Genomic DNA, 15,861 nt, shown 5'->3' with positions numbered 1-15,861 from the left:
TATGCCCTATGATTACATTTTTGAAAGAGACTGAATGTTTATATAGGTTACACATTAGACATATAATAAAATCAAATGAAAATAAAAAATAAAATAAATAAATAGAAATGCAGAAAGAATAAAAATAAAATAAAAATAATAATAAAAAATATATAAAAATAAAAATGAAAAATAAGAATAAAATTATAGCTAAAAATAAACATGTAAAAATATCTCATATGAAAATAAAAATAAAATAAATAAATAAAAATGCAAAAAGAATAAAAATAAAAAATATAAAAATATAAAATAAGAATAAAATTATAAATAAAAATGAACATATAAAAATATTATCTCATATGTTTGAGAGCCTCCAGCCTACACAACACTGATTCAGTGCACAAAGTGGTTGACTTTATTGCACATAGGCAACAGGTGCACTAAGAAAAAAAATTATGGCAGCTAGTTTGGGAGCTTTGCAGTGTACCGTATGTGACAGAAGAAGGATTGAGTGTTCGTCTTTTTTACAACACTAACTGGAATTTCACCTGATAAAGTGATGGGAAAAAGAGTACAAGAAGCTGCCAGTTGTCAGCACAGATATTCCCAAGAGAAGGAGCAGAGAATTGTAAAACCCTGCAGCTCTATTATGAATTTTAAGCCGCTAAGTGCCAAGGGATTTCACTATCTGCATAAAATTCATGTCCTCTCATCATATACAGCTTTGTTTGGTTAAGTGAGCTAAGAGTTTTGGTGCAATGTGGGGTCACAGCAACTGGCACCTTTGGAAGAAAAGAAACTCAGTTGAATACAAATAGATTTTTTCCCTTTGACATTGTATAGATTCAGCATTTTTGTTGCATGCATAGATCCTATGTCTTCCGATTACTTTCAAGCTAATATCAAAAGAAGACAAATCAGCAAAGGCTTTTCAATTCCAATAGTCAAATTAGCACTCATTTTTAATACCACTATTTGTTTAGTTATTGGAAAAATTGTAAAGCACTTCTCTTAATACCTATTACAGCTCTTTTTAGCCTGACATTTCAATTGAACTTAAAATTGAAAAATAATATTTATATTTATATTAGTTCTAAAATCTCTGAGTACATTAATTTATTGATCTAACTCAGAGGCTGTAAAAGACATTCTTAGAAATATGGAAAGAATTAAGGCCCCTGTGCACTAGTGCGATTTGGACTGTTTAATCCGATTCCACGCTCCTTTAACAAGGTATTGGATGAAAAGTGGCCATATCACATGCATTTTCCTCCGCCTCCAATCCGAGGCGTGTTCCTGTGCACCTTGGATTAGAGTCGTTCGTCGTCATGGCTGCCAAGAATATTTATCGCAGCCCATAGCAATGAATGGAATAGCATATGATACATTGCATGATAAAGGACCGCATACAATGCATTTTATGCGATCATGCTGCCTGGCAGCTGCTGGGTGAGTTGGCGGTATCGCATGCAAAACCTCGCACTAGTGGATGGGGACCTTTGAGCACCTTCTGAGAACTCAGGTGCAACAGCAACACTAAATGTTAACAATAGACACAGAGCAAGCCTGCATTTGTCTATTGTAAAATGCAATAAAACTTTACACTATGATCTACACTATGGCCCTCATTCTAATCAGTTCGCCCCATTGCGAATTCGCAATGGGGACTGATGTAGAAGATCTGCACATGCGCATAAGCGAATATGCGCATGTGCAGGTTTTCTCTGCAGGCACCCTCGTTGGCTTGCATAGTCTCTGAGGCGCTTGCAGCAGGTTGGGCATACAGGAGGCGGTAATGCGAGCACCCAGCGTTTCCAGGGCATACCCACGAAAACGCTGGGTACACCCAGGAAAAATCCTGGGCGTCCCCATGCGAACAGAGGCAGCTATCTGCCTTCCGGGGGCGGGCAGCTGACGTCACCAGATGTCAGTTGCCGCCCTGTTCTCAAGCAGGGCGCCGCTAAACTAAGTCACCAGAGAGTGACGTAGATTAGAGAGTGCCTCAGAAATCACCCGATGGTCGGCGACCATCAAATGATTTCGGGCACCCACGCAAGCCTGCAAACGGATGTATCTGCAAATCATCCATTCGCAGTGCTGCAGGGAAAATATGCGAATAGCGGGGGCGGGCATTCGGGCGAACAGTGGGCGGTACTACAAGACTCACAAGGCTGCAAATAACGCTGCTTTGCGAGCCAACCGGATTGAGGGCTCATGTCACTACCTCTTGGTAACAAGTGTTACTGCAGCAGATTTTTCTTATTATTTTATTTTTCAATTCGTCCCTGTGAGTAACAGTCGCTCTGCCAAAAATTAAAAGAGGGTGTACAGTGATGCAATCCTTTCAGCAGATGTACAGTAGATTGGAGATCTGCAGCAAATTTGGACAGGTGTTTAGGCAAAGATTGTATGTAGAATTTATGACCTAGGGCTTCTTAACTATAACAATATGTCTCACCCTGAAGTCGGATGTAATTCCATATGATTTTTTTTGTTTTGTGCTGTTTTTGCATATGATATATCCTGGGGGGGGGCTGGTAATGCCAGTCAAGCTTCCTGCGTTATATCGCATGCACAATAAACACTAAATTTTCCATCCGATAAATCACTAGTGCAGCACTAGCGATCTAGGGGCTCCAATCTGACACTCACGGGACCGAGGATCGGTGATGGATCCCTGGAGGATTGGACAACTGTATACCAAATGCTAGTTGAATCAGGAATGTTTGTGTTTGTTTACAGTATATTCATTTTTAAGTCACATGACGCAGAAAAGTAATATCCAAACACAACGGTTCCAACACAATATTAATTTTCAATTTTGCTTCACTCTTGAGTCGTTACATTTATTCTCTTTTAAATCAAATCTCACAACATTGAGAAAATGTAAGACGCTTGCAGGCAGTTTGACAGACCGTAGGGAAGAGAGCTGTGCAGACAGTCATGTGCCCCGACATTACAGATCAAGCTGACAGTTGCACAGAGAATTCTGGGATACTTATAAATACAGATGGAAATTAATGGGAATCTGTAGACAGTACATTTGAAAATGTAGCATTTTTAAGGTACAATACAGCTGCTTGTAAATGCCGTGCTCTGCCATACTACATTGTACTCAAAGACAACAGTGATGTTACCTAAGAGGTTTACCTAAATATGTAGACTGAATCAGGGTTGTCTTAACAGCCTTGTGGGCCCTAGGCAAAGTAATGCACTGGGGCCCCTACTTAAAAACAAGTCATAAACTTCCCATTGTGTCTCTACACCTGCTATCAGCCATCCAGCAATTAGCATGCTTACAGCCATTACGTGTTTGGCTGCAGGCTGGTAGAGAATGTTTCCTGGCAGCTCTGATTTTGTGTAATTCACAATCAAAACACCCGGGCAGAAATCTCTGCTAGCCTCCGGATGCACCAGCAAACCCCTGCTTGAAGGCTCCTAGAATTGTGGGGCCCTAGAGCAACTGCTCAGTAAGCCCATATGATAAAATGGCCCTGGACTCAATAACACAGCAGGACTGCTCGCGTTAATTCCCAAGAGAGACATTTGTATTGGTCATCACATAACATTATGGAGAACACCCATTAGAACAACTAAGAAATTCAAAACCATGCAGTGTTTTTCACCATAGACAATAAGCACAAATGGAAAATAGAGAGGTATGGTGAGACTCACAGAAAATAAAAGATGAAGAACTGCCAGTCAATATGCAGACCCCCCCCCCCCCCTCCCACTCATCCTTACTTCACTGGATAATAAAGCTGTCAACTGGTAATGACCAACATTAAAGGGGAAACCACAACATGGTGGTATGGGGACTTCACTTAAAATAAACTAGGGATTTAATTATGCTTAGCCAGATCCCTGGCTTGTGCTTCAGTTACAGTATCAAAAGATTGTTTAAACAAGGTAGGGCCGGATTAAGCGGGGGTAACAGGGGGAATCGTCTTGGGAACCCACACACTGCTTTTTGAATCTCCCTCCAGCGGCTCAGCTGTTCATTATTAGTAGACACCGTAGAACACTCTTATTGTATAGCAAAGGGAAATCCCGTAAAACACTGCCTGAGGCATTCAGGTAATGTAGAGTGAGTGAGCAATGTGTGTGTATTGATGAGTGTGGTGTGTGGGGAGGGAGTAAGTATGTGTGTTTGGCAGCAAATCTAGTAGTGGGGCTCCCACCGACCCTAATCCATCCTTGATACAAAGGTTTCCCAAACTCAGTTTTCGTCTCCCACTCACAATAAAAAAAAAAATCACCCAAATATAACTTTCTCTGCACATGTTACATCTGCCCCACCTGCAGTGCACATGGCTTTGTCCTTTAAAGGAGTTTGCTTTTACAAACGAACCAGAGTCACCCCCTATATGTCAACATCCATGGCATAGCAATAATTGTTAAGGTTCCTGAAAGCATAGCCAGATCATCCATTAAGCAACAGAGGCTCCTGCCTCAGGCACAGAATGTAACCCTAACCTGTATTTATGTTATACAGATTGACACAGATTGACATTTATGTGACACGATTGACATATAGGTTCTGAAATTAAAAAATAATATTGTGATTAATTTCCAATGTCACAATTAGTGATTTCTTCTGATGTCTTCTATACACACAAATATGGACGTACAGTAGGAGTGGTGACTATCCATGTTTTTCAATGCTCATAAATCAATGTTTTGTGAATCTATACTTTATTTCCAGTAGTGGGAATATTGGAACAATCCATTTTTCTCATTTGATTCCCGGCCCTACTGCCGACCTCTACACTGTGGCCTCTGCTGATACAAGAATGTAGAAAACCAATGTACAGTATTATTACATTTTGCTATAAAACAGGGACCATGTAAAATAACCTTAAAACTATATATATATATATATATATATATATATCCTTCCTGTGCTGGAATAGGGTCTCCTGTAAAACTTATTGACACCTCTGTCAGCTCTGGTATACTAAGGGCATCTCTCTAAACAAGTATGGTGCTTGCGGGATCTCCCAGTACCGTAGTTTAATGGGACACAAATGAATTTGGTGATGAGAGCAGTGAGGGGAGAGCAGATTAGTAATCGCAGAAAATACATTAGCAATCTCTCTAAGATTTATTGCTCAAAAACTGAAACTCTAGCCCGTGTGAGCTGCGATAAATCAGATCCTGACCTAGATTCATGGATAGCAAATAAATGCAATTATCTCGTTCATCTGCTCCAAATTATTGTGTCTGGGTCTCTGCACTATAACCGTAACTGAAAAAAACACATTAGAATCACTGGCCTTAATTGCATGGATTAGCAGTGGCTGTGTGCAGAATGAGAGTTGGGGACTTCTGAATCTTCCCAAGCAATGATTCAAACATTCACCTGCTGTACTAGGTGGTAGGGGAAGGAGTTGGAGAAGGAGGGGGCAGAGAAACAGTTCTTTCTTTTATTATTCCGGGCAGAGCTGACACTTATTAGCCGAGTGTTAATGGAGCTCCCTTTGTGTGACAGAGATCATTAGTTTTATGACATCATTCTCCTTTATGATACAGGTTAGCTAATATGTATCAGCCTAACAGACTAATTGAATCTATACTATAGTAGGACTTGTGTTTACCACTGATTATCTTCACATAACAATATCACTACAATACAATTTGTTATATTTCTACCATTAAGTAGGGAATGCAGTCAAAAATGCTAAACTTTCTTACTACTGTATGTTATATATCTCCCAGCCTTGTTTTAGCAGGTACAATATTGTTAGGTGAACTGTACTACATAGACATTCCGCATGCTTGTGATCTAAGGGTCTGATTCAGAAATTGAAGGCAAACTCAATTTCTTGCAGTTCAGTAATTATCAGTTGTCGGTTCATGCATCTGGCTTGCACTGCACAGGTGTCGCAACGGTCTTGCAGCGGCGGTCACAAAGAGGACTCACACATAAAGTGATTGACAGACAGAGGCATTTGGGGGAGGTAACGGAAGGTGTGATGGCAAAAATGCAGGCATATTGTGACCGTTTCGGGGCATGTTTGAGGCTGCGACTGTGATTCCAAATGCAGATGCAATGCCTCAGCCATCTTACTTCCTGTGGCCATGCTGAGTGACAATAGGGCCAATAAGAATCCTGATAATAAACTGCTTTGCAACCACTTTGTATGCAGCCACTGGGATTAGCAAAGCTTCTGGTGGGTGTCTCAATACAATTTCCGGCAGCTGCAACATTTGCTTGATTCCACACAGTCCTGTGTACAAATTCACAGCTGCTTTGCCTGCATCTCTGTACCATGCCCATTGTATATTTGAATCATCAGTATGTTGAGCATACTAAACAAGTGCAAATACATTAGAGATGTGCAGGTCCAGATTTTACTCGGTTCTTATAACAAGTTTACATTTTTCCGATTGGTTATCGGCTGTCACATGTTTTGGATAGCCAATAAGATCCCACTTTGAGATCCAAGTAAATCTGGGTAAAACCCGAAAATACATTTACAAATGTCTAATCTAATAACTGAAAGAAGTAAAGATATTCACAAATCCAGCACCAAACTTGCTTAGAAAGAAACATTAGCTCTTATTATTCATATCTGGTATATTCACATTTACTATATTAGGGGTATATTTACTTAAGTGTGCGTGTGTAGAAGTGAGAACCCATAGTAACCAAACAGATTCTAGCTATTATCCTCTAAATTAGGCCTGTCAAACCTGTGGCCCTCCAGCTGTTGTAAAACTACACATCCCAGCATGCCCTGCCACACTATTGCTGTTAGAAAATGTTAAAACTGTGGCAGGGCATGCTGGGATGTGTAGTTTTACAACATCTGGTGAGCTGCAGGTTGGACAGACCTGCTCTAGAAGTGTTAGATACATTCAAAGTAGAATCTGATTGGTTGCTAAGGGAAACATCTCTCCCTTCTATAAACTCACACTTTAGTAACTTTACCCCTGAAGGGCAGATGTATTAAGCTTGGTGAAGTGAAGTGTGATAATGCACCAGCCAGTCAGCTCCTTACTGTCATGTTACAGGCTGGGTTTGAAAAATAACAGGACGTGACTGGATGATGCATCATCACCTCCCACTTTATCACTTCTCCAGGCTTAATACATCTGCCCCATTGGGTCAGATGTTTTAAACCTGGTGAAGTGGAGATAAAGTAAAAGGAGATAACGCACCAGCCAATCAGCTATGTTTGAAAAATGACAGTTGGGATTTGATTAGCTGGTACCTTATCGCCTTCCACTTTCTCTCCACTTTATCTTTAGCTCAGCTTCTGCAGTTTCCAATATAACATTTCCCTATACATTCCCCAGCCTTCCTTAGAAACCCAACCTTCTGACAAATACATTAGCGCTCATTTACATAATCAGTACAATATTTTACTTTACACCATTTCAAACTGTTATTATATTTTCTCATTAATCGCTATATGTTTATATATCCACTGCTTGCCTTTGTGTTTTAGTTACAGAGGAGTACAGTTATACCATACACTTTTTAGTATAGCTATGTCCATCATCTGTTGCTGTACCTCCCCCTATGTGTAAGTCCTAGTATAGCTTCTCATAGAATACTAAAGGGGAATTTACTAATGCTTCTATAAATTAAAAGTGGTGCTGTTGCCCATAGCAACCGATCACATTCTGTCTATCATTTCTCTATTGCATCCTAGAAAATTATAGACAAAATATGAATGGTTGTTACGGGCAACCGCACCTCTTTTCATTTTTAGAAGCTTTAGAAAATGTATTCCTTCAAGTCATTGTTTTAACTATAGGACTCCATAGGTTATAATACATTTAAGGGGTGTGATGCACTAAGCTTCAAAAGTAATAAACAACCAACCAATCAGCTCCTGCCTGACATTTTTCAAACCCAGAATATGACATGGTAGGTAAGAGCTGATTGGCTGGTTGTTTATCACTCTCCATTTTATCACTTTTGAAGCTTAGTGCATCTGGCCCAAAGTCTGTAAATTTTACTGTAAATATCCTCTTAATTGTACATTATTTATTTTTTAGTTTCTTTACATTTGCAAGGGTTTTTTCTTTTCTAATTTATTTTTTTTCCTTTCCTGTCTGTCCAGTTTTTCCCAAAATAGCCCACTCTACTGTGCCACCTGCTCGAGTTTCGAGTCACAAGAGAGGTAGGATCTCCTCCATTCATACAGTGGCTCTGGTTTGTGTTGCATACAGATTAAACAGATTTTATTCCACCAAAGAAATGAATTCCGAGGAGTTTTCATTTACATGCAAACAATTTATAATCTCATAAACTCTAGGATTATATTCCCTCACAATTTAATGAACAATCCACAAGGAGAAAGTTATGCAAGGTAACCCATTATGGCAAAAGAGCGCCAACAAATAAACATTCAAATATGCACTGTACATTAACCCAATGTTTGTAGAATATTTTATATTGTGGTGGGATCTCCAAAATATATCATACAGTATATGTACTCACAAGCGACGTGTCTAAATACAGCTCCATTACGTACATTTAATCTGTAAATTAGACTGGGAAAATGTGTTTAAGAATGACATAATATGCTTTCAGTTCCACAAAAGGTGGCGACCTACAGGTTGCTAAAGCCATTTTATAATGTACAGCATACTGTATACAATGTTGGGTTAAACCATTGGGTTCATCACATGGCATCTTGTATATGGAAGAACTTACATATCTGTGGAAACAAAGAAACCTTTCGTTTATCAGATACATATTTTTTATTTTTACTTGTACAGCCGTCAAATATATTACAATTGATTAGGGTGTCTGATTCCTCATTTGCATATGTAAGATAATGTGGTCTATTTTGTAAGCATTTTGGCCCAGTTAATCTTCCACAGTTCTGCCTGTTTTTTACTAAATTGAGTAAATGTATTAATTATCAAGCCTGCAACACAGGAGATACCACATACAGTATGTCACCTAAGGTCATAGTTGCCTACCCTCCTGCATTCTGCTGGAGACTTGCTGAAATAACAGCAATCTCCCTCATTTCACCTATCCCACATTACACTGTTACATTTTGGGGGGAAAAAAGGATTGAGAGATAGATACATTTACATTAAATATCATCAGCACCATTTCCCAGTACTTTACCAAGTATAGTTGCTCTTACTAACTGCTTTGGGTCTCATCTACATTTGGATATAAGTAATTTTAAATATTCGTCTTAGATGTAGCAGTACACACCAATGATTCTAGGTGCAACTTTCACAATCTTTTCACAATCTCTCCATATATGGAACTAGACACGCACTTTTGGGTGGAGCATGACACGCCCCCTCAATAAGGTGCTGTATACAATTGTACTGCCAACTATAATCTCCCTGAAACTAGTTTTCAAAAGTAGGCAAGTATGCCTAAGGCGGCACTGCCAGGACGTAACCAAGCATGTTTGCTTATTGAAGAAACTCTCCACAATTAGAATCATAAATTATCCTAAAATTAGTTCCCAAATCACTGCAAATATCTGCAATGAGTTACAGTCATTTTTTAAGCATATCTGCACTTTTTACTTTCTAGACCCCAATGTCATAGGTCATGATAATGCCCCCAGCATCTTCAGTGTACATCAAATGTAACAACTAGTGACTATTGCCATTGCTGGTGAAGGCATTGCATATTAATGCTACTCGTCAGAGTGGACCAAATTGTCCTTCAGTTAGTTTGCAGTACTGCGGGTCACTACTAAGCGATGAATGGTGCAGGTTACATACAGTACAGTAGGTGCAATACTGTGCTGCCTTTTCGGTTCTTCCTGTAAAAATGAAATGGTTCCACAATTGCATAATGTAGAGGATGCCTCAGGAAGCCAGACCTTTCAGTGCCTACTGTCTTCAGATTACAATGTAAAGTAGTTTCCAGTGACCCATAGAGATAAAGCAGCTTGCATGCAGTTGTACGGAATTATTCTGTGAATCACTGTTCTGTATGTTTTGAACGGTTGTAGGTATCAAACTAGTCAGAAATACCGTTCCTCAGGTGAATAAGAAAAGGCGTTATTTATATAAAGTATCCATAGCTATGATTTCTGTAAAGCCAAAGTATAATCCCAAATTCTGTGGTTTGTTGAAAAAAAAAATGAGTATATGGGCTAATATCCAGTAATATCTGTACAGATAGTGGTAGATGCTCAAATTAGTTCAGTAAAACTTTTCAGGTGCATGCAAGGGAGGGGTTAATACTTAGTAAGTAACAAGACATTGGTTCCCCTGGCACACTGAATAGTTTTAGCAACCAATCTTGAACACTACATGATAATAGAATTCAGAGATATTGGTTACATATACCTGCGCAGGTGTATGACATGCCCCCAAGCCGCGTCAAGGCTTCTCTGTATATTGGGGGTCCCTAGCGCTATATCTAGGTGCAGGGTGTGGCACCCCAAAAACTATCATAAGCTAGGAGGCCCAGCGCGGCATGCCAGTGAGATACTAAGTGTTAATAATTAGTGATAGGAAGCCGAAGCTATACATAAAGAGAGAGATAAATGAAATGTAATTAAAATAAGAGAGAGATAGTGTTAGTGAGGGAAAAGTGTTAATAGCATGTAAGGGCATGCCGCACTAAAGCCACCCAGCCCAACCAGTCCAGGGGCACCGCACCCCACATCACTGTTACCCTAAATTGGGTCTACAATTAGTCAGCAAGGAGCCACATGATAATGGCTCCTTACTTGGTATATCTGAACTAAGAGCTACCTACCTTGGAGCAACCCCAGACTACTCCATGTGGCATATCAGGACCTGCATCTCCGCCTAATGCAGGCTCCTCTCTGCCTCTCACAACATACATACAGATAGTGGTAGATGCTCAAATTAGTTCAGTAAAACTTTTCAGGTGCATGCAAGGGAGGGGTTAATACTTAGTAAGTAACAAGACATTGGTTCCCTCGGCACACTGAATAGTTTTAGCAACCAATCTTGAACATATTGGTGTCATACACCTGCGCAGGTGTATGACATGTGACATGTTCATGTGGCTGAGCATTTATCAGTAGACTGTGCACGCACCAAGGTACAGTACTCTATCGATGCCACCTGCAATCAGCAGCAAAATACAGCGCTATGGATTGCTGGAGGGAGGAGCCAGTATCTTGCCTAGAGACTCTTTAAGTCTAAATCTGGCGCTGGTTCTTAAGAATGAAAAAGTTAAACTCTAACTATGAAAAAAGTTTAGTGTAGTTCAGTGGAGACATGTTTAAGTCATATTTACAGGATATAGCATATATTGCTGCAGTATACTATACCACCTGGGCAGCTGCACATATGTGAACTGGCTTTGCACACCTGCTATACATACAGTAGGTCTCTGCATGCTTTGGAGAGAAAGCAAGAGAATAGTTTCTCCAGTGAGCTTAACAGCAGCAAAATATGGAGAATGTATCTCCCAATAATAAATTGACCTATTAATACTTTCATTTACTGTACAGTATGTACCATATTTATATCACTTGATCCTGTAAGTTTGGCATTTGGTGGCCTATTGATTATTAGGGATGGAATAATGGTAATAGTGGTACTTCAGTTCTATGTGTTTGCTACATACTAGCTGTTAGAGAAGAGAGCTCTAGAGCTGACCGCTCCTCGAGATCTGCCAACGGTCCACGTTTTCCAAATCACCTAGCTAACTGTCACATTTTCAAACCTGCTGCATTCATTCCTACTATAGATCCACAGGTTGCCTGACAGACATAAACTGTTGGTAGATCTCAAGGACAGGTTTGGCCACCCCTACTCTAACACTAACCTTGGCCCCTCTGGGAACACAGTATACTAGGCTAAGCCTGGCCCTCTATTCTTTTTCCTATACTTATTTATAATGCGGAGGACTGTTTTCAAGGAATATCCCCCAAATATTTAACGATAATTAGGCCCCTTAAGAAATATTATTTTGAGCCTTAATTGGTATATTTGTCTTGTTTGCTGCCTGGTGATTTAAAATCTGTCATATCTGTAATGCTGTATGAATTCATTTTCTATGTGTGTATACCTGTACCTCACGTCATTATATGTCTTGTACCATTACAGGTCATTAATGTCACTTCCCACCTTTGTCTCTACCTCAGTGAGACAAGGGTCTACCCTTTCCACTAGGATATAAACACATTACCCACGTGTTGTCCATCCTGGCAACAGGGGCGACATAAATGCTCATCCATTAGTGTTAATGATACATACCAGTTCAATTCCAAATAAGATACATCAAGTTTCCCAGTAATTCATCTCCAGATCTTAGCACATTCCACATCTGATTAAAGAGTATAAACTGCAATCTAGGTTGTGTAATGGCATTAGGTGTATTTGCCTGCCCACCTACTGTATATTAAGTTAGTGCCTGACAGATCACTGAGGTCTCATAAAACAGCCATTATACAGATTGTTATTATTTCACCAGCCTTTATTACACACCAACTGCAATTGCGTAGAAGTCATGGCTCGTTGATACATGTTTCTCTTCATTTTAGCCAAGTAGTGTTAAGAGACGGTAATTATCATTAGTTTATAAATTTAATATAGTTTTTATTTTTTGCATATAATTATAATCCCCACATCAATTGCTGATAAAATATATGTCCTGCTTCTGTTTGACTGCTAAAGTCATTGGTGCACCTTAACATAACTGTTAGAGCTAATTGTCTTATGTCCAGAACTTAAGGGGTATACACTGGGTGCGATTGCCTTGTTATTCAATCTCGATTCGATTAAGATCAAATTGGAATTAAATTGGGATGAAAACGGCAAGGCAAACCCATTTGATTTAGACTACAAAGATCTGTACTATACAGCCTTGCCTGCACAGTCATTTTTCAATTTTATAAGCAAAATCGAATAGAAAAAAAAGACCAAATCCCACCATGTTTACACGGCATTAGAAAACATATCTCTGCATCAATCAATGTTCTCCAAAAGATTAGGGAGAAGCATGGGGTAATGGACAGCATGGCCAGTGTAGTGGTTACCATTTCTACCTCACAGCACTGAGGTCTTGTGTTCGAGTCCCACCATGGCGCTAACTTTGTGGAACTGTATATAGTTCCTGTGCTTGCGTGGATTTCCTCCAGGTACAGTTCTCTGGTTTCTGCCCACAATCCAAGAATACTGGTAGGTTAATTGGCTCCCAACAAGAATTAAACGTAGAGTGTGTGTACATGTGGTAGGAGACATAAATTGTAAGCTTCAGTGGCATACCTCACAACTTTGATGGAGCCAGAGGCGGGACACAGTTGATGCATTGATGCTAAAAAAATTTGGGGTGTGGCTTAATTTTGGGGGTGTGGCCTATACTCACAGCTCTCTGTGAGGCCACGCCCCCATTCTGCCGCTGCTTTGGGGGGCATGACCCAGAGGCTCTGTGAGCCTCTAGCCATGCCCCCAGCCCCCTGGCTGCGGGAATAGACACTGTGCGCACAGCGTTTATTCCCCGCTGTTTAGCAGCCGACAAGGGGGACTCCCAACAGCCCCCCCCCCCCCTCACCGCGGGACACTGCCGGCCACGGGTGGGACAGCGGGACAGGCCCTGATAATCGGGACTGTCCCGCTAAAATTTGGACTGTTGGGAGGTATGCAGTGGGAATGGAACTAATGTGAATAACACTACATATTCTTTTAAAAATTTTGTGGGATATCTATGTACTCTATAAACACTTGAATTATACATTTTTAAATAAATCTAGGTTTTATACTGGGAATTCAGAGCTAAAGGAATTCAGCTATGTAGCTACACTAGTGACTGTGAGATGATCCCGCTTGATTGACATGCTTGCATGACATCTGTGATCTTTTTCCTAGAAATCTCTCCCATGTTTCTGAAGGCAGAATTACTTTGGTGCCTGAGAGTCAGTACTGAGGTGTCAGGGAGCATTGGTCTGACACAGTGGGCATACCAGAGCGATGATTTTTGATGATCTAGGAGAGTGAGAAACTAAAATAGATGCATTTCTGCTGTGAGTGTCAGGAGTCTATGGCATATACTGTATTAGAACTATTGAAGGATATATAAGAGGGGTAGGGTGGAACATACAGTATTTATATATAAACATCTAGACAGTGTTTTATAGTAAACACTAACATGAGAGGTCTGTAGGGGGCAATGACCCTGAATGAGGTGCTGATGTTTATCTGTCTGGCTACTAGAGGACCCAAATCAACATATACTGTACTGTATCAGGATTCCATTATTTTAATGTTGTGGTCATATGTACTGTATAAAAGGGAAAAGTGCTCTATTGTCAGCAAATGTGTCACATAACCAATGCCATACAGTATCACCAGTGATCACCAGAGGAGTCCCTGCCAGTGGTGGGATCCTGTGACTTCTGCCTATGAATTTGCCCTCATACCGTTCGTTTCTTGGGACAGCCTATATAAGTACCACAGCAATCTCGGAATGGCAATGCAGTACTCAAGAATGCTTTATTCATCTGAATACAACTTTGTTTATCAATTACTGTACTTAAACAATATTGGTTTGGTTAGGATGTGATGCCCAAAAGCGATCTGGCAATTTTATGATCGCTCTGATAAATAGTGTTAGTAAAACTTATGTATTTCCACAAAAGAGCTCCTAATAATACAATAATCATAAAAAGACTTGTTTTAATAGCATTATTTAAAGAGCAAGAGATGTTACCAATTGAGTCTTCAGAGCTGTGTCTGGCCTTTATAGAGACATATTGTAAATCAATGGAAAAAAAAGAATATTCAAGGAGATCTCCAGCTAAAATCGATTTTCCAGCTATGATAAAAGAAAAGAAAATACTTCCACTCTTATCTACCTGACTATAAGATTACCTTCTACTTGTCATAATGATCAACCTGTAAAAATTGGCAGAAGCTGTGGTTACTATCCACAAAAATGAGATCTTCTTGCTGCATTTCCCAGCATTCTGTTCTTGACGTTAGCAGTCTGAGAAGACTACAGACAGAACACAGCGGCCCCGTATACTTTATGATAACAGAGATTGTGGATGGGGAATCCGAATGACTATTAAAATATTTTTTTATTCCTGAGACATTGATTTATGGAGACCATTTATATACATCAAATGATAAAACAACAAAATAAGACACGGTTGCGTTGCCTTTATCTTTTTATTGCATTGGTTTGCGATCTTTCTGTAGTAAATCCTATTATGAGCTAAACATACTGTATGGCATTTTCCCTTTTTTAAATTACCTTGATAAGGCTGTGTCATTGCAGGGAGAGAGCTTTCTCACAAGCTCTGTCTCTACGTGCAACAATTGATACAGTCATGCAATGTAATCAATTATTTCAATGCAGAATAGGGCAATGTTATCCCATCCGCATCCTCAGATCTCCTGTTTGTGGACAGGAGCTAACTTGTGTATGCTTTCATCACTTATGCTGCTTTCCCACTGCAGACCAGTTTAAAGTACTGGTAATCTTAAATGGTATTTAAAACGGTATTAGCATTCCCACTGCAGCAGATTACCGTTTTAAATACCATTTAAGTACCATTCCCATTGCAGTGAACCGTGTATAATGTAGAGTGCCTAACCCCCCCTTCCCCCAGTGTAAAGAGTGCCTATTCCCCCCCCCCCAGTGTAAATAGTGCCTAACCCCCCCGTACCTGCCCTGTGCCCCCACTCCCCCTCCCCTTGTACTTACCTGTGGGCAGTGGGGAGGCAGCGGGGTCATTGCAGGATACAGGCAGTCCCAGTGCCTGATGAGACCTAGTAGTTCTCACTTTGCGCATATGTAATGAGTCCACATGCATACTAATGAGCCACTCATTACATATGTGCATATGTAATTAGCGGCTCATTAGTATGCACGTGCACACATTACACATGCACAAATTGCGAACTACTAGGTTTCATCAGGCACTGGGACTGCCTGGAGGCTAAATAACGTTTAAG

At 40.1% G+C, this 15,861-nt stretch overlaps 1 protein-coding gene across 10 annotated transcripts in view; it reads left to right on the top strand.

Annotated features, from left to right (window-relative positions):
- NTNG1 (netrin G1) overlaps positions 1-15,861 on the top strand; it is a 278,549-nt gene that overhangs the window by 204,615 nt on the left and 58,073 nt on the right. For 7 of the 10 annotated variants that reach the window (XM_083156901.1, XM_083156904.1, XM_083156903.1 and 4 more), the window contains one exon: positions 8,055-8,114. The exons of the other annotated variants lie outside the window; for them this stretch is intronic. In XM_083156901.1, the coding sequence (XP_083013027.1) occupies positions 8,055-8,114 (60 nt within the window). The remainder of the gene's footprint in view (positions 1-8,054; positions 8,115-15,861) is intronic. 10 annotated transcript variants of the gene reach the window in all.

The sequence above is a fragment of the Crinia signifera genome, chromosome 8, assembly GCF_055691185.1.
Source record: "Crinia signifera chromosome 8, ASM5569118v1, whole genome shotgun sequence".
NCBI classification, from domain to species: domain Eukaryota; kingdom Metazoa; phylum Chordata; class Amphibia; order Anura; family Myobatrachidae; genus Crinia; species Crinia signifera.
The sequence above is the reverse complement of the archived record's forward strand: the minus strand, read 5'-3'. Positions and strand labels throughout refer to the sequence as shown.